The following is an 18,989-nucleotide window of genomic DNA, read 5'->3' as shown; positions in this document are numbered from 1 at the left end:
AGCGTGACCCCCCTGCCTGTGGGTCGCAGGGGTTGACAGCACCTCCCAGCGGACCCAAGCCCCGGGGCGGCGGGGGGAACCCCGGGCACAGTGCACCGCGCCCTGTGATTGGGTAATTTCACTGTGTTCCCAATGAGGACGAGAGAAACTGCCAGGGCTGCAGCAATCAGCAGGACACATCTATGAGGTGAGACAGAATCGAACGCTGATCAGGGCTGCGCGCCTGGCTCGAGCCAGCGAGAGGAGCAGGTGACAGAGGGCAAAGTGCCGGCAGGTGTCACAGCCCAGGGCCGCAGGCAACGGCGACATGGGCAGGTAGAACCGAAAATGAACCGCACAAACCAAACCCACGGACGGCCAGCCTCCACAGGGCCCTGAGGCACCCCGCCCCCGGAGAGCGTGGTCTGGAAGCAGCACGACCGCACGGCAGGCCACCCATACCCAAAACTACAGCTCGCCGCTTTCCGGAACGTTCCGGCATGATCTAGAATGGCGGTCCGCAACCTACAGTCCACCAGCCCGTCCGACCCACCACCTGCCTTCCTACAACCTGTGAGCTAAAAATTGTTTTTGTTTTTACGTTTGTAAATAGGTGAAGAGAAAATGAAAATATTCTGTGCCATGTGAAAACTGGATGAAATTCAAATTTCAGTGTTTACCTTTGGCAGGAACAAAGCCTCACCTATCTTTGGCTTCTCTTGCGTGAAAAATGGTAGAGGTAAGTGGCTGCGACGGAGATCGCTCTGCCCACACAGCCTAAGATCACTGCCTTCTGGCTCTTCAAAAATAAGTTTCCAAAGTCCTGATCTAAAGATGCATAAAGCCAAAATGGCAGGGCCACCGATATGAGGACCCCTGAGCCCATTATATATAAGGAATGATGGAGAAAATTCAAATCAAAATTCCAAGAAACCTACAATCATGTGTTTGTTTCCCAGGAGGAGTGAGTGAAGCATGATCCCATATAAATACTCAATACAGCCATGTGCAAAAGCCTCTAAAACGAGCTGAGTCCCGGCATTCACAATTATTCAGTGTTCAGCTATGAGTACGTTTCTTGTATAAAACTGTTTTTCTTTTAAGACTGAAATTCAGCTACAAGGAAATAACAGCCCCTCGGCCAAAATAAGCTCCAACAGGGGCCTCACGCCATCCTCTGCGTCGATAATTGCCTCCACACACTAGTTATGGACAGGGAGCCTTTCAGCCGAGCGACGTTCTTTGAGCTGTGAAAAGTTTTCATCTCTTCTTAACAAAAAGCATGGTCACTGGATGGCACGGTTTGCTGCGTGCATTTTCCATTGTTGACTCAGAAGCAAGGGATGTAACGGAGATTCAACTGGGACAACGGGCAACATCGCAGGACTGGCCTCGCCGTTTGCTACTATCCAAGCAGCGACAGGCCTGACTAAGTGAGTAATTTCTGGCACAGGAAAGAAAATTCACATCCTGCAAAGCGCATGGGGTTGGCGATGTCAGCAGCGTCACCCACCAGTTCCTGATGAATATCTCTTCCCACCAACATCAGCAATCTCAAATTAAAGGTGGGCTTCTCTCTCATGGCACGTTTTCTAAATGTTCTAGAAATAGTGTACATGATACCAGAGCGGTGCACATGGTGAATGAATCATCTTTAATATGTTCCAACATGCTTTCGATTAATTCTGTTAACAATATCTGTCTGGAGAGCCAAGAGTTGCTTAGGAAGAAGGAGCATCTTGGAAATCTCTATGTGATAATGTCATCACTTGTTATCCATGTGTTTTCAATATATTATAGTTTATTTCATTTAAAAAAAAAAAAAAAACTAAAGTGGAAAAGAGAAACAGAGTGAAGAGTTGAGGGCAGTGCTTCCCAAATTCCGGCAGGCACCGGAATCCTCTGAAGAATGCAGATGGCCGGGCCCTTTCCCAGAGAGGGGCTCTGGGCTGGGACCACAGAACCTCCATTTCTCAGGTTTCCAGGTGATGCCAAGACTGCCAGTCCCAGGGCCACTCTGAGCACCGCTGGCTCAGGGACTGCCGTCCGGCACGACCTGCGAGGTGACCTTGGGCAAAAATGACCCACCAGTATTAGGTTCACTCTGTACAAATGGTCGGGTCAAGCCAGATGAAAAATGCAGAGTTTGTTTTAATTGATTAGAATCACTTAGAAATTATTATAAATTAAAAAGTTCCTTTTGTTTGCACCGAAACACAAAATTTGCAATTCTTAAAAAAGATCAGGGTTAGCTAATACAATCTGGAAAGAAAACTAATGGGTGGCCTGTTGGCTTCAAAGGAGCGATGCGATCGTGTTAGCTGGGAAGGAAGAAGATATGAAACGAGAGGTGAGTGACATTTGTGGTTTCTTGCCTCTCTATACTGAATTTATCACCAAACGTCGTGAATGGGGTAGTGCTTTAAAAATCATAAGCAAGCTGCCTACTATGATACAAGCAGATGAAAAGTCTGCCAAGGGAAGATTCTTTCAAACCAAATTTCGTAATAGATGGATTTTTGTGCAGCTTCTGAGTGCCACAGGCAGTCTGAAAAATGACAAAGCTGTTTCCTGATGGAAAGATCAACCTGTCCTACCTGTACTGATGGTCACTGAACACTGAAGGCAGTACAAAATGTTCACAATGAGCGCTGCCCGTGAACCCGGCCCAGCCCACTGCAATGGCCCAGCAAACTCCTCTCGCACGCGATGCACTGTTCAAGGGGCGGCTGGGGTAATAACTTTTCCTATTATAGTAAATGTATCTGGCAGGAGGATGAAGCCCTGCATTCTTGCCCCATCCGGGAATTCACTTTCAGTTCAGCCCCTTTGACCCAAGTAGGAGGAGGAGGCTAAAAGCAATTCCAAGGCAGCTGATAAACCTGAGAATTAAAAGAAAAGCATTGAGAAGAAGTAGAGGATGCAAACGGCCCCCAGACAAATGCCCCCACCGCAGGGTGCCTGGACTCCTGGAGGCAGGAAGCACCTGTGCCAGGGGCTGAGGTCGCAGGCAGCCGTCCTGGGCCACGTGGCTGTACAAAAGCTCACCTGTCACCGCAGCATGTGTAGCATCACACTCATAATCACAAGCCGCTTAGTGTAACTCAGACAATGTCATGTATCTTTAAAAAGTCCTCTTCGTAAAAAAGAAGCACTTTCCGAGCAATGCATACGTCAGTAAATAAAATAGGATTCACAGCCAAGATTATCGTCACCAGTCTTAAAACGTCCAGTGACGCATTTAGGGACCTCGATGCTACAAGGTCAGTTCAAAGTCTACGAGGTTTGGTGGCTTTTTTTTGACAAAGCGCCAAGACCTAACCACACACAGAGTTATGTCACGTGGACTGAAAGTTCAGAGGGCACACGTGGTTCACTAACCCCTGAGTGTGACCAGAGGGACGGCTTGACCTTCCTCCCATTTCTTCCAAAAGAGGAGCTGCTGCAGGGGGGAGGGCATGGGGGGAGGGCATGGGGGGAGGGCGGGCGCCGGGTGCCGGGCCCCGCTTACCCGGCAGTGGATGACCACCACGTGCTGCGGGTCGCTGTGCAGCCAGGACTCCTGGGCCTTGCAGACAGAGCACATTTTATCCAGGGGTGGCGCATGCTGGTCTGGCCAGCCCACGTCCATGATCTGGAAGGAGAGAAAGCGGCCTTAGTTTCCGTAGTCGGCAGGCTTCGGAGCCCTCTCCGGCTTGTCACACCGTCACGTTTCACCGGGGAGTGAAGGACGGTGCTGCGCCACCACCAGACCCGGCCATGCCATGCTCCTACCCGGAGCACTGATAGCAGGGTCTGGAGAGACCCGCGCCCCTGCTCACGGCAGGGTGTAGACTGTAGACAGACCACGCCCGCGCTCACGGCAGGGTGTAGACGCCCGCACCCCACGCCCACAGCAGGGTGTAGACGGACCCGTACCCGTGCTCATGGCAGGGTGTAGACCGGCCTGTGCCCCGTGCTCACGGCAGGGTGTAGACGCCCGCGCCCCCCCGCCCACGGCAGGGTGTAGACGGACCGTACCCGTGCTCATGGCAGGGTGTAGACAGACCCACACCCCGTGCTCACACAGCCTAATCCCCAACAGCCCAGGCGGGGCCGCCCAGGCGGCTAGGGACAGACAAGGGCTCTACGCAACGTGGTCTGTACGCAGCGCAGACCACGCCCGGCCTGACGAAGGAACAGAGCTCTACTGCCTGCATGGCACGGCGGGACCCTGGAGCTGCGGGTCAGGGAAATCGCCAGGCACAGAAAGACAAAGCCTGTGTGAGTGAGAATAGGAAAATCCAGAGACAGAGAGCAGGGGAAAGGTTAGCAGGGGCTGGGCGGGAGGGCGTACTGCTTAATAGGGGCAGAGTTTCTTTTTGGGGTGATGAAAATGTTTTGATAAGATGGTGGTGATGGCTGCAAAACACGTGACTGTGGAGAGTGGCTGTGGGGGTGGTCGAGAGCCTGCCTCTCACGTACGAGGTTCTGGTTCAATCCCCGGTACATTCTAAAAAAATAAAATCAAACAAAACAAATGGAAAACCAACTCTCACTGCGGAGCAAATGTAGCTCACTGGTTGAGCGCCTGCTTCCCATGTGTGGGGTCCTGGTTCAATCCCTGGTACCTCTTAAAATTTAAAAAAATGTGGATGTGTAATGTCACTGAATCATACATTTTTAGTGGCTGAACCGGGAAATTTTCTATTACATATGTGTATTCACACAATAGAAATTTTTTTAAAAGAAAGATTTCAAACAAAAAAGACCCATGCCTCATGTTCCTTTTCTGAACCTTAACGAGATGAGTGGCCAGGTTCCTTTACTGCAAAGGGAAAAAGGTGAAATATTATGTCGCCTAAAAGAGACGTCTTTCAAGGGTCTTATCTCTTCTTTTGCAGCTGAAATGCCAGTTCCCGATGCCTTTCAGGAGCCACTAATGGGGTAAGGTCGTGTGGGAAGAGGCCGAGCCCTGGCAAGAGTTGACCAGGAGCTCTTGGCCCAAGCTGCTGCCAAAATTCCTCCGTTCCAACTAAAATCACAGCTTGGGAAATGCATCAGCTGGTCCCCACACACTCCGAGCCAGTAACATCTAGAAAGAAGGGCTATCGCACACACCTGGAGGCAAGAAGCCCCTGGCAGCCTGGATTATCACGTGGTGCATTAACCAAGAAAACGTGCCTGCGTGGGAAGGAATACAGAGGGCCCACGGGTATTGCTGTGTGCAAAGAGCAGCTCTGAGCTGCCTAAGAAAACCTACCATGGCAAGTGACATTCTCACTTTTCATTTGTTTCCTCTTTTTCAGGGAGGGAGGGAGGTAGAGCTCTGATTATAAAAGCAATAAAAATAGTGTAAAATGACTGAGAAGTTCAGAAAAAAGGGCAGGGAACAGGAAAAGTCAGGCAGTCCTTCTGCCCTGCAGCGGTAACTATGTAACATTTTGACGAATCCCCCCATCTTTTTTTCCACATGCATGTAACACAGTTAAGATAACATTACATGGAAATTCTATATTCTACTTTTGTTAACCAGCATCAAAATGGGCAATTTGTCACATTACTGTGGTTTTTCCTTCTAATGGTCACAAAATATTCCAACCTATGGCTATACCGAAACATATATGTTCAGAGTCTTAAAATTTATCTCCAAATGTTTGCAATGGAAAACAGCAATGTGTGTGACTAAAATGAGATGGACAGGAAGCGGACTTGGCCCAGTGGTCAGAGCATCCGTCTACCACATGGGAGGTCCATGGTTCAAACCCCGGGCCTCCCTGACCCGTGTGGAGCTGGCCCAAACGCAGTGCTGATGCACGCAAGGAGTGCCGTGCCACGTAGGGGTGTCCCCACGTAGGGGAGCCCCACACGCAAGGAGTACGCCCCATAAGGAGAGCCACCCAGTGCGAAAGAAAGTGCAGCCTGCCCAGGAATGGCGCTGCACACGCAGAGAGCTGACACAGCAAGATGACGCAACAAAAAGAAACAGATTCCCATGCTGCTGACAACAACAGAAGCGGAAAAAGAAGAAGATGCAGCAAACAGACACAGAGAACAGACAACCGGGGTGGGGGGGAGGGGAGAGAAAATAAAATAAATCTTAAAAAAAAAAATGAGATGGACAAGGGTGGCCTTTGTGCTGATGGAACAGTTCTGACTCTGGATTGTGGTGGTGGTTACACAATCTACACATGTGAGAAAACAGTAGAGACCTGTACACACACACACACAAGTGCCGATAAAGCCACAAGATAATAACGAGCTCTGAGGACTGTTCTGTCAATTTCCTGGTGTTGATACCATGCTCTTAGTTAAGCAAGAGATAAGCAGATGGGAAACTGGAGGAAGGGACATAGGCCTGCCCTGGACTGTAAATTTATGGTTACTGCAACATTTAAAATTTTTTTTAATAAATATTTTTTAAAAACGAATGGATAGAACAGTGTCTAATACCCATGATCAAGTCACCTTCCACAAGGCTTGTCAAAACATGTTTTTGCACGACAAGGGTAAATGCCTTTACATTTTAGAAACTCAGAATATAAAGAAATAAAATCCATACCTTTGGGTTAAGCTTTGTAAGGTCATATCTCTTCTCAGAAAGGTTTAATACCTACAAAAGGGGAAAAAAACCTTTTAGACAAACCACCGTCCTCTGAGATTTTTTATTCTGATTGTCTTCAGGTATGAAGAACTGTAAAAGATTGCAATATAGAGACGTATGTTCTGCCAAAGAAAAATAAAGATAAATTAAACCAAATAAAGCAAGGATGCGTGCCTAATCCTATGACCCTGTTTTACCCCTGGAAAATACCAGCTTGTGCTGGGGAAAAGGCAATCCAGCGGCAAGAGACGGCACTCCCTGCTAATTGTTCTGCAATGGACAAGGGGCCCAGACCTGGAAAATCCAGAAAGTGCAGTAAAGGACAGCATGCCTGACACGTATGAGCAACAGTAACCACGCTGTAGTATCAGTGATGGAGTAGAACTGTATGTAGAAAGTTAACATGCACTCAAGCAAAAGAAAGAAAAAGCAATTTTGATCAGCAAAGGACCTTAACAATGAACTCACAGAAAGTGGCCTGTCCAAACCCACCCAGCCAATTAGAGATTATCAGGCGGGAACAGCCACTGCCCTGATCTAGAATCCCCTGATAGATTCTTAACCGCAGCACCAGCACTCAACCCTATCACGAGTCTTGTTAGAATTATCAGAGGCAGATCCAGCCCTTCCTCACTTGCTACAGAGCAAGAAGACCTATCAAAGCCACGGAAATGGTTTTGGGGGGCTTGAGGAGTTGTTTTATTTTCACATTTAACTGTCCAAGAAAGCAGTTTGTGAAATTAGACCTTTCGGCTATAGAAGGAGAAACAGCGCCTCTGGAGTTGCTCATTTAGGGTTTATTCAGATTTTTCAAGAGTCCACGTCCCCAAGCGAGCTGGGAACCCCTGCCGGGCAGTTAGCAGATGAGGCGGCTAGGTCTTGACGGGGTCCTCACAGCATCCCTGGAGAAACCACTGCTAGACCCCAGCCCATGGGGACGTGTCCAGGGTCCCTGCCACCCTCGGTGGTCTACAGAGTAAAGGGGTGCCCGGGGGAGGTGGGGACATGCTGGAGGGGGGTGGTCAGAACGTGCTGGCAAGCCTGGGGGCGGCTTAAGAAGGAGAGAAGCCCCTTCCTGATGAAATGCAGCTCTGGGAAAAAGGAAGACATCCAGCAGGTGCAAGGGAGCCCCTCGGTAGAGCCTGTGACCCCCAGAGGGGGCCGGGCATCACCCCCTATGTATCAGCAGGCCACGGCAGGATGGAGAAAAGGCCGGGTCTCAAGGCACCGAGGAGCCACGAGCTGCCGTTAACACGCTGGTACCCGGAGCAGAGCCATCTGGGGGCAGGACGCAGACCCCTCCACGAGGCCGGCAGGGTGGGCCATGAAAACAAAGGGGCAAGTCGCAGGAGGGCAGCGGTGAGAGGCTCTTCTCACGGGCTCCCTGGAAGGCGGGGTCTGCCTGCCCACTTGGACTGTGGTCCTTGGAAAGCAGCGCTATCCCGTGTTGCCGGGGCAGCCGCTGGTTTCCCGGGAGTGCCGACCTTCCTCTTCCTAACGTTGATCTTTTGGGAGGAGAGTCAGGGTTTCCTTTCTGACACCAGGTGCCGTCTCTGGCCAGAGCTGTGTCCCAGAAGAATTTTCCGGGCAGTGGGAAAGAAGGTCTACCCATCAGGGGAGACCGCCACCAACGCGGCAGGAGAAGAGTGATCAGTCCTGTTCTAGAGTGTCCCGTTCTCCTGACCGATAACCTGTGGAAACACACCAGTGGCAACAGTGCACAACTGTTTCCATGTGCCAAAGGGTTGCCGAGGCAAAGTGCCAGAGATGCACTGGCTTTTAAAAGGGGAATTATTTGGGGTGAAAGCTTACAGTTCTGAGGCCATGAATGTCCAAACCGAGGCACCATCAGAAATGCATTCTCACCAAGGTCAGCTGCAGGTAGTGGAGCAAGACAGCTGGGACTCTCGGGCAGGGCTGGGCCTTGCCTTCTGATTCCCAGGCTCCCGGAGCCCAGCTGCGGGCACCGGCACAGCGCTCTTTCCAGCCTCCTGGCACGGTCTCGGCTGCTCCGCTCTCTTCCTGAGTTCATCTGGGTGTTATCAGCCATGTGGCTCATCTCTCCCCAGGCCTCCGCTCATTGAGCCGCTCGGGGGTTTCTCTCCTTGCACCCTGGTGGTGGGAAACCCTGGAGTCCCCTCTCCCATGCGGCAGACTCAAACGTGGTGGCTCCCCTTTCTCTGTGCCTCTTTCTCCACCAATTTGTTACGAGCAGCCCCAGCAAGGGACAGAGACGCAACCCCAGTCACACCTCACTGACGGGGTGCAGCTGAAAGGGCCTCACACCCACGGGAACAGATTAGCTCACAAACACGAGCGCTCTCTTTTTGGAATTCATAAAATAATTTCAAACTGCCACAAGCACCGAATCCTCACTCTGCTGTGCACTGAAGCTCCCTGAGTTTGGGTCTTCACTGGTTAAAAAAAAGGGATCTCAGTGTACATAACTTTTCAAAATTTCCATTTTCATTTGATGTTTCCAAAACAAAAAAAAAGTCAAGGTTCTTATACCAATTATCGCAGATGAGACCAGGCAAAGCAATTTAAAATGTGCACACGAATCTCTCCAGGCCCCCTTCCGTGTTGCTGCTTTATGCAGTGGTGCAATCAAGCAAGAAATGAACAGCATGTACTTGGCTGGGAAACGTCACCTATTTACGAAACAGGCAGGACGGCTTCCAGTTCACATCTGCAACATCTTAGCTTACAACAACTCCTTTTCTCTATTTTATTCGGGAGGCACGTGGGGCTAAAATTTTACCCACCTACCACACAAAGAGTGCGGTCCCAACACCACAAACTCTGGTGGGTTAAGGTAACAGGTACAATTATCTGTCGAAGGTTCAACTGTTTCGCTTGAAGTTGTTGGTTTTTTCTTAAGAGAAATAAATTTCCTAGGGCCTCTCCTCTAATCTTGCTACTTGGGTTCCAGTAAAACCCCACAACCACCCACCCCAATGAATTCAATGTGTGACAACCGTAAGGCTGTCCCTTACCTTACAGGATGCTTCTAGCTGCAGAGATGAAAGACAGTCATTTGCTGAATGACCCAAGAGGCATGACTTAGTTCAAATGTTTCCGACCCCAGAAAAGGACACACTATTTACAGGCTCCCGCTTAAGAGCTGGTTGCTATCAGCTCTGCAGATGCCATCCACGTCGGGTACGCGGTTCAGGGTTTCTAGACCAGGAAAGTGCCTCACGGGCCCAGAGCCCTCTCGTGCCCGCTGGCCCCTGCCCCGCCAGCACTGCCCCATGCCTGGACACTCACTGGCCCCCCAACCCAACACCGTCGCCAGGACAGCGCCCCTGCCCCTTACCAAGTAGTTGTCCCCGTGCTTGGACTTGAGCATGCGCGTGACCTTCTGCAGGCCGTGCAGGTAGGACTCCTCCGAGCAGCCGGCGGGGAAGGAGACGGCGATGATGCGCTCCGTGATGTAGGTCAGGTCGAGCTCGTAGCCGTCCTCCATCGCGGCGCTCAGGGGGGCCGCGGGCCTGGCGGAGAGGAGGGGGCTCGTCAGGAAGCAGGGGCTGGGCAGCCGGGGAGGGGGGAGCGGAGGTACGGGTAGGGGGAGGCCGCGTTTTCTGCGCGGTCCTCCAATCACACTGGAAGTCTGAAAAGTTTCCGTAAAGGTCACTTCCGAGGCGATATGAGCTAAAACAGGGAGGAGAGAAGGTGAAAGCGGAGCACAGCAGGCAGGTGCAGTGGCTCCAGGCGGGACCTTCTAGTTCTGGGTGCAGGAGGGCGGTCAGGACAGGCTTCGCCTCCTGGAGGTCCCCTGGGCAAACACCAGGCAGGAGGGAAGAGCTCATCCCAGGAGCGCCTGACCCCGCAATGGGAGGGCACGAGCAGGGGAGGGATTTCAGCTGCAGAATAACCAAGTGGGTTTTAACAACTTTTTATCAAGCGCATTTGGCTAGTAACAGAATAGATGAGGATGGAGGAAAGGAGGAGAGGCGAGAGAGTGGAAGAAGAGGATAAGAGAGAGGGAGAGGAGGGAGAGGAGGAGGAGGTGGAGGAGAGAGGAAGAGGAGGAGGAAGGAGGAGGAAAGAGGAGGAGGAAGGAGGAGGAAAGAGGAGGAGAAGGAGGGGGAGGAAGAGGTGGAGGGAGGAAGGAAGGAGGAGAGGGAGGGGAAGCGAGCTGTGCCGCCCTCGTCTCCGCCCGCCGTGCAGGATGCGGAGCAGCAGCCCCCAGGTGGCGGGCACTGGGGTGGGAGGAGACCTGCAGAACGGCCAGGCCACGCCAAGCAGGGCTGGCAGTGGGAGGACCAGGGGCCAGCGTGACCCCTGGGCAGGGACCCCAGAGCCACCTGCCCACGTCTGCCAGCGGGCTCCCAGAGAGGCCCTCGCTTCCTTTCAGGAGGAGCACGGGGCTCGTGCAGCCCCACACAGCCCCACACAGCCCCAGGCTGTGCGGCTCCTGAAGCAGGGAGGATGCGGGTTCACGCGAGCAGGGCCACGGGCGGGCAGCGCCATCAGCTCGGCGGGCAGCGCCAAGTTCCCCCAGGGCCACGGCACAGGGCCTGATGGCAGGAGGCCTCTGGAAATACCCCGGCAAGTGAATTGGGGAAATGAGCTGGTCACTGGCTGCCGCGACACGTGTCACGGTGGATTGAGTTGGCCACAACCTCAGTGCCAGCAATAGGGGGTAGGTTAAACGGACAGCAGGTTATGCAGGCTTGGATTTCTGATGCCGCTTTTGCCTAGTTTGTAACAAATGTCTCACTGTGCAAGTTGTCATGGTGGGGTGAGGCACGGGAGCCCTGTGTGATGGCACCCACGTGGTTTTGTAAGGTCACAACTTTTACTGTATACTTACTGTTTATGGATGTTCAGGTACAGATGGCAGACTTCATTAATATTTAAAATGAAAAAAAGTGACAGATATAGATACAGATAGAGATTCAGATACAGATACGGGTATGGAAATGGAAATGGAAATGGATATGGGTGGAGGTGGAGGCAGGGTAAGGGCAGGGTTAGAATTTGGGGTAAGAGGTAGGAGAGGGATTGATGGATGGGTGGATAGACAGATACAGATGATGAGAGAGCTATAGATTATGGATGGATGGATGATGGACAGACAGACTGACAGATGATGAGATAGTTATAGATGGTGGATGGATGGGTGGGTGGATGGATGATGGAAAGACTGACAGATGATGATACAGGTATACAGATACATATGTACACTGACACAAAACCCAGTGGGTACAAAGAAATTGATAAATAACAAAGCAACAACTCTCTTTGAAATGTCTGTGTGTCTGTTTCATGTGCTGGAGAAAAACGCGTAGGTAGATTATAGATAGCTTCAACATGGTCTTCTCATTTTCTGCCTTTACTGAATTATTTCCAAACTGCCTATTTTAGTTTAACAACTGGGGGAGGGAAGTTGGGGAGGAATAAAAAGCCTCCAGGACCAGCTGACGCAGGAGACTCGAGCAGCGCCCGGCGCTGGTCTTGGGGCCCAGGAAGGCTCACGGGTGGGATGAAGCTCCTGAGGGCGGTGGAGAGTGTAAACACGCTGCTCCCGCCCTCCAGGGACATGGGAGGAGGGCAAGAAGCAAGACTCTACTCCAACGTCTCTACTGTGAAGAAGCGAGACCAGGGGCCGTGAGCGCTGCCCCCGGCAAGCAGCTGTGAGGGCCACAGGGGCAAGAGGATGCTCCCAGGAGCACCCGTGAGGGCGGTGTGGTGTCGAGGATGGCGGGGAAGGAGAGGGTCCAGAGCAGGAGGGATGAAGCTCAGGGGAGAGGAAACGAGGCCAAACCAAGATGGCGGCCACAGGGAGTGGAACCCGAGGCACGGAGGGGACACAGGGTCTGTCGTTTCTTCCCACAAAGGCTCCGTTGCCTGCTTTTTCTAACTTCTCCAATCTAAAGGTTCTTTTTTTTACTTTAAAAATTATGAAAAAGTAAAACATCCAAAAATAGACTAACGAATCACCCTGGACCCATAGCCCAGCTTGAAAATTAAACGCATGGCCAAGCTTTGTCCATCTATACCCCAACTACCTCTCCACAACATAGACCCCTTTGAAGCAAATCCCAGACCTTACGTTATTTTATACAATTTATTTCAAAAAGGTAAGACACTCTTTCAAAACACCTACAATACCACCTTCATACCTAAAGAACCTTTAATTGCATCAAAACAGTCAATGTCATTTCTTTTTTACAGTACCAAGATTTCCCCTCTACCTTTTTTTACAGACAGAGGGAAAAAAATTTTTTTAAATCTAGTCCAAATTTTTGAACACTGATGTAAAAAAAAAAAACCTAATGTGCCTCACACACTAAGAACAGTCCCCAAGGAGGTACAGGCAGCTGTCACCCTGATCGATTCCGGAATCTCACACTTTTACAGTCATTCTTACTAAAAGACAACCATGCATTTTCCAGAACCTGGGCTTCTAGCACCAGTGAGCTCGCAAGCAGTAAAAGAAACCTAATATGTAGCACCTTTTTATTTTTGAAACAAGATTACTGCAGAATAACTGAACCCCAGGCCCACTTCCTGGGGGAGACAAGGGTCTGAACCAAGCCCCGGGCGTGGAGAGAGCGTCCGCGCAGGTATACTCACCGCGACGACTTCTCACAGCCGGGCGACACGGTCCGTAAGCTCTCGGGCACCTGCAAAGAACAAGCAGCGGTCACTATAGAGCTTCGTCCTCCTGCCTGGTCACAGGTTCCCAGCCACCTCAGACAAGCAGCAGGGACGGTTCCCCACAGTCAGCCCGGCAGCGGGACCGCCGGCCAGTTTCAGTGCCCGGGAAGGGTCCCATTCTACGGGTGTGTCCCTAGCTACGACTTCAGACCGCCAACGGTTCTTCTGCAGGCAACAGAGCTTCCTTCCCCAAGGGAGGATGGCGTGTCCCGTGGAGGCCCGCCGAGGCCAGGCAAGAGGCGCAAACAGGTACCAGCGCTCTGCTCATTGGCCTCGTGGCACGCAGTACGTGCTGCCCATCGCCACCGTCCACTCCCAACGCGTGTTCACCGTGAACGTGATCACCGTCACTGAATCGCATGTCTGACTGGGTTTAAAAGGGGGAAATCGTAGGTTGTGTATATATTCCTAGAATGGAAACTTATTTTAAAAAGCCCACAGGACTGTATGACACAACAGGGAACCCGCCGGTAAGTCACGGACTACAGTTAAAAATACAATATAACAACATTCCTTCATCTGTCGTAACAGAGGACCCAGGCTGGCGTAAGATGATGATGCGGTCGATGGGAACCCTGTATTTTCTCCATGATTTCCCCCCAAACCTACAACTTTTCTAACAGGAAATAAATATTAGCCATCATCGTCATGATCATCATGGCTATTCTTTATTTGAAAGACTCCGTTAACGATTTTCAGGGAATTCTCAGTGGTCTAGTCCTTTGCTATCAGAGCCTCTTCCACTGGGACAAGCCTCAGCACCCAACAGTTGGTTTAACCCTTCCATACACATATACGCTTCAGCAGACGCACTGGCAGCTTTACCAGTAAATGCCTCATCTCTGGCCTTTCCAAAGGGAGGAGACGGGGTCCCCATCAGCGTGGGGGCCGGCAGGGGGAAGGCAGAGGTGGCCAGGTCTCCTGGTACGGCACTGCCCCCCACCACGCTGTTCTCTTCTCTGGACTCTGGCCGAGAGCTCCTCGGTGCCCAGGAGGTTCCTGGAGGCCGCTGCAAGGACAAGCCCAAAGCACAACTCCACGGAGGGTACTGCTGTGCGCCTGCCGCCCACAGCCTGGCCCCTGCACCCCAGGAGCCCATGCCCCCCAGGACCAGGGACCTCAGCACCTCTTCTGGCCACATAGAAACCCTTCTAGAGGACCCAGCACCCACGGCGTGCCGGGGTTTTCCACCGAGCACCTGCAGTCTCACCAAGGAGCCACAGCAGGAGGTAAAGCGAGGGAAAATAACTTCAGAGGAAGTGTCAGGCACCAAGGCAGGTGCTAACACCACGCCTAAAGCCAACTGCAAACACCAGAGCGAGAACTAGCTCAGCCTCGGGGAAAAAAGCACGAGTGACAGCCGGTGCTTCCCTCGGACACCGGCCACGCGTCCAGGAGCCAGGATGCCGGGGTCCGGGTCCCGAGCCACAGACTGCCGGCTGCTCCCCGAGGCGAGCACGTGGCCTCTCCAGTCGCCTGGCCCCTCCTCTTAGAGGGGACCAGCAGATTCAGTCCCCAGCTCCTGCTCTCGGGATTGATGGAGGGAGTGCCTGGAAACCTCCAGGAGTGGTGACGGGCACAGGATGACCCCCACGCTGCGTGACCCCACGCCCCCACTGCTGAGGCCGGCGCCCTGCTCCCCTCCAGCGTCATCAACCCACGCACAGGCGGCTGCAGGGGGCTCTCGGCCGACCGGCCCCATCTTCCACAAGCCCCGGAAAACTCAAAACTGTGTTTTGTATGGTTTGCCTCTTAGAATAGAGGAGACTAAGATGTTAAAAAGATGATTTTAAAGGATTGGGGAAAAGAAAGCGGAACCAGCTTGTAGAGGACAATTTGTCAGTGTGTATAAAGAGCCTGTGAAAGGCAAGGACCATCGCACTTAGCAATTCTAGGAAGTCATCCTACGGAAATCAGAGAAAGTGCATAGGCTAAGCAGACGCGTGCGTGGTGCCGTCACTTACACAACACCAAACAGCAGCCCGCGGCCGCGGCACCCAGCGATCAGCCTGAAGAAGACGGTAAGTGTTTAGCAGGGCCGGGAAGGCAGACCCCAGGCACCAGCAGGTCTGAGGCCCCAAGAGGCGCCACCGCATGTGAAAGCACAGGTGGCTGGAGAGTGCTAAGGCCACGTCACTGCAGTGGACATCGCCATCCCAGGGTCCACGGGATGGAGGAATAAAACATGGATTGGACTGGACTTAATGATATTTTGCTACAGAACTGTTGTGACTCTAGCAATAGAAGAAATTATATCACTGATGTGGAGACAGTGGCCACAGGAGTTACTGAGGGCAGAGAGAGGGAGGAAGAGGTGTGATGTGGGGGCATTTTCAGGACTTGGAGTTGTCCTGAATGATATTGCAGGGACAGATGCTGGACTTTATATATCCTGCCATAACCCACTGAATGGACTGGGAGAGAGTGTAAACTACAATGTAAACTATTATCCGTGTGGTGCAGCAGTGCTCCAAGATGTATTCACCAAATGCAGTGAATGTGCCACAATGATGAAAGAGGTGGTTGATGTGGGAGGAGTAGAGGAGGGAGGGGCAGGGGAATGGGGTATATGAGAACCTCTTAAATTTTTTTTATTTAACACTTTTTTAAAATTAAAGTTAATAGATCACAAAGAACATTACATTAAAAAAAAACATAAGAGGTTCCCATATAACTCACTTCCCACCCCCCACCCCCATCATTTTTGTAAATTTTATTTTTTTGAAGATACATACAACTCAAAAAATGTTACATTAAAAAACGTAAGAGGTTCTAGTATACCCCCCACCTCCCCACCCCACTCCTCCCACACCAACAACCTCCCCCATCATTGTGGCACACTCATTCACACTCAGTGAACATATTTTGGAGCACTGCTGCACCACATGGATAATAGTTTACCCTGTAGTTCACACTTTCCCCAGTACATTCAGTGGGTTATGGCAGGATATATAAAGTCCATCATCTATCCCTGCAATATCATTTAAGACAACTCAAAGTCCCAAAAATGCCCCATATCACATCTCTTCTTCCCTCTCCCTGCCCTCAGCAACTACTGTGGCCACTTTCTCCAACTCAATGCTACAATTTCTTCTATTACTAGTCACAATATTTTCATAATAAAATATCAGTAAGTCCGGTCCAATCCATACTTTATTCCTCCATCCTGTGGACCCTGGGATGGTGATATCCACTCCACCTCTAGATCAAGAGGGGGCTTAGATTCCACATGGATGATGGATGCAATTCTTCTGCTTGTAGGCACTCTTGATTTCCTGGTATGTTGGTTGACCATCTTCACCTCCCTGTTGGCCTGTTGTTACATTACATTTTTTAATGTAACATTCTGTGTTATTTATATATCTTTAAAAAAAAAAAAACATTTTGCCAGAAATCTGACACAAAATACCACCTATTGCAAGATTCCATTTATGTAAAATGTAAACATTAATAAATTTTTAAAGATGAAAAAAAGGACAAGTGTTACACAGGCACACCCATGCACACAATGCTCACATGCATATTTCCCTATGTGCACAGAGTAACAATACACCACGCATGCAGCCACACACGTGCTCACACGCGCATACTCACTCATGGTCACATGCACACATGCTTTTGCACACAAAGCCAATGCACATGTGCTCATGTGTGCACATACACACTCACATGCACGTGCTCATGCAGATTCACTCATGTGCATGCAAGCTCACACTCCCACAATGCATGAGCATGCTCACACATGCTCATTCACACATACACACGCTCACATGCACATGTGTTCATGCAGATTCGCTAGTGCTTACAAGCTCACACCCCCACACATGCAGACTCATGTTCACACATGCTCATCCACACACACATGCCTACAACCTGCACAGATGACGATTCGGGCCACGCTGCAGACTGCTGCCACAGTGGTTTATTTCTCGAATGCAGCGCTCCACTGGCCCTTTTCTTACTTTCTCCTGATTACAGGCCTCTTTCTCTTCTCTACCATGAACTCGGAGTGCTTCCGTAACCGAAGGAGAACTCCACAGCGCTTCAGGGAGGAGGCGCTGCTCTCCAGGGTGGCGTTTGGGGCGTTTCCCACCCTGTCACCAAGGGGGCTGCTGCCACCTGCCTCCCACCTCGGGACGAGGCAGCCAAAGGTGCGTGGGGGACCTGGGAAGCAGAGGGTCGCTGCCCACCTGAAGTCGGCCTGGGCAGCTCCCCGCACCTCGACTGCTGCGTGGCCAGGGCTCAGCCCCCGAGCCCCGACCACGCGCTGCCCGGCCCCTCCCACTGCCCTTCCCTGCGCCCCAGCACCGCCGCCCTCCAGAGGCAGTTCCTTTGGTGGCCTCATCTTGCTTCCACCTCTTCCACCGATCTCAGCCAATCATCAAAGTCAGGCGGGTGGGGAGTGGGTGTCGGGGACATTTGGGAAGGAGAGGTCCACGGAGGAGGCACAGCACGATTCAGTTTTCGTAGCGCGGGCAAGGATTTTACACTTCATTTTGGGGCACGTTATATAAGGTATGCAATATATTTGCAAAGTGACATATATATAAAATTTATTAAGCAAATGCATGTATCATATTAGGTTATACTGTATCACAATTAAACATATGATTTTTTTCTTGCAAAGGGTGTATAATCACAACTGGAGAGCACTGCTTTTTACATAACTAGCACAAAGGTATGCAAGTTCTTTGTTTAATATTTTCCAAGCTTCACTGTATGTCCCCTAAGAAGGGACAAGCTATGATGCACCATATCATGACCCAAGTGAAAACATGCGGTTGTTTTCACAAAGCAGGAGAGGGAAGTGCCAAGGCCTCGAGGGATGGGAAGGTCAGTTGCATATGTTGCCGTATTCCTTGTCCTGGGATGGCCAGGTCCGAATGAATTACTGCAGGACTGAATGAGCTGAAAAGAAGAAACGAGAAGCAAAGGCAGGGGGGCCGATGGCCTGGCTTCCCTGCACCCAGAGCCCGAAGGGCCAACAGCAAAATCTCAGCCACCCCACAGGGGCTGCCAAAAGAGCCTGGGAACTAAAACTGACCTGCGGTTCCAGGTTGAAGGAACCAGCCCACCCTTCCCTGTGCCTCCGCTGGGCTGAGGTTGCCGCGGCTCGTCCCCCATGGCTGTGACCATCCCCCATGGCTGCCACCGTCCCCAGGAGTCCAGCGTCTCCCAGCAGACGCCCACGCTGCAGTGTCCCCCTCCCTCACCAAGCAGGAGTAAGTCCTGCTGCAGCTCCCTTGCCGGCCACCCGCCTCCCGGCAGCCCTGGATGCCGGCTCGTCCTCAGGTCCACAGGGCACTCTCCTGGGGACCAACAGGCAAGGAGCGTGCCGTGCACCTGCGGCATACAGCCAGGCTTGCAAGGTGCATCCTCCCCGCACTGGCCTCCACCTGAGCCCGGAGGAGCCCAGGCTAACCCGGGGCCATCGTCCCAGACCCGTTCTGGTGCCCAGAGAGAGCTCAGGAACACGGGCTTGGGCTGGCCTGGACCACAGAGCACCCCTTGCCTAAGCCTCCTGCTCCGCCCAAACGTCCTCCAGGTCAGACGGGCTTGAGGCAGTGAGCGGCCGGGGGACGGAGAGGGGGCAGGGACCGTCCCGCATTCACAACTTATTCTGCACTGTTGCTCCTTCCAGCTCCTATAGCTTCTTTTACCCCCGCCTGGATCTCCCATTCCCTCTAGTCAATTCGGCCGTCTGCTCTGCTATCCTGTTCCATTCATGAGCCAAAGGGCGTCAATACACTACGTCTTA

The 18,989-nt window shown here is 51.7% G+C and overlaps 1 protein-coding gene across 5 annotated transcripts in view; it reads right to left on the bottom strand.

Annotated features, from left to right (window-relative positions):
* TNS3 (tensin 3) overlaps positions 1-18,989 on the bottom strand; it is a 358,050-nt gene that overhangs the window by 148,318 nt on the left and 190,743 nt on the right. For all 5 annotated transcript variants that reach the window (XM_071215053.1, XM_058296654.1, XM_058296655.2 and 2 more), the window contains 4 exons: positions 13,148-13,197; positions 9,882-10,056; positions 6,521-6,571; positions 3,491-3,613 (listed from right to left, as the gene is read on the bottom strand). In XM_071215053.1, coding sequence (XP_071071154.1) covers positions 3,491-3,613; positions 6,521-6,571; positions 9,882-10,056; positions 13,148-13,197 — 399 coding nt within the window. The remainder of the gene's footprint in view (positions 1-3,490; positions 3,614-6,520; positions 6,572-9,881; positions 10,057-13,147; positions 13,198-18,989) is intronic.

This window comes from Dasypus novemcinctus, chromosome 5 (genome assembly GCF_030445035.2).
Source record: "Dasypus novemcinctus isolate mDasNov1 chromosome 5, mDasNov1.1.hap2, whole genome shotgun sequence".
NCBI lineage: Eukaryota > Metazoa > Chordata > Mammalia > Cingulata > Dasypodidae > Dasypus > Dasypus novemcinctus.
Note: the sequence above shows the minus strand (reverse complement) of the source record. Positions and strands in the feature narration are given on the sequence as shown.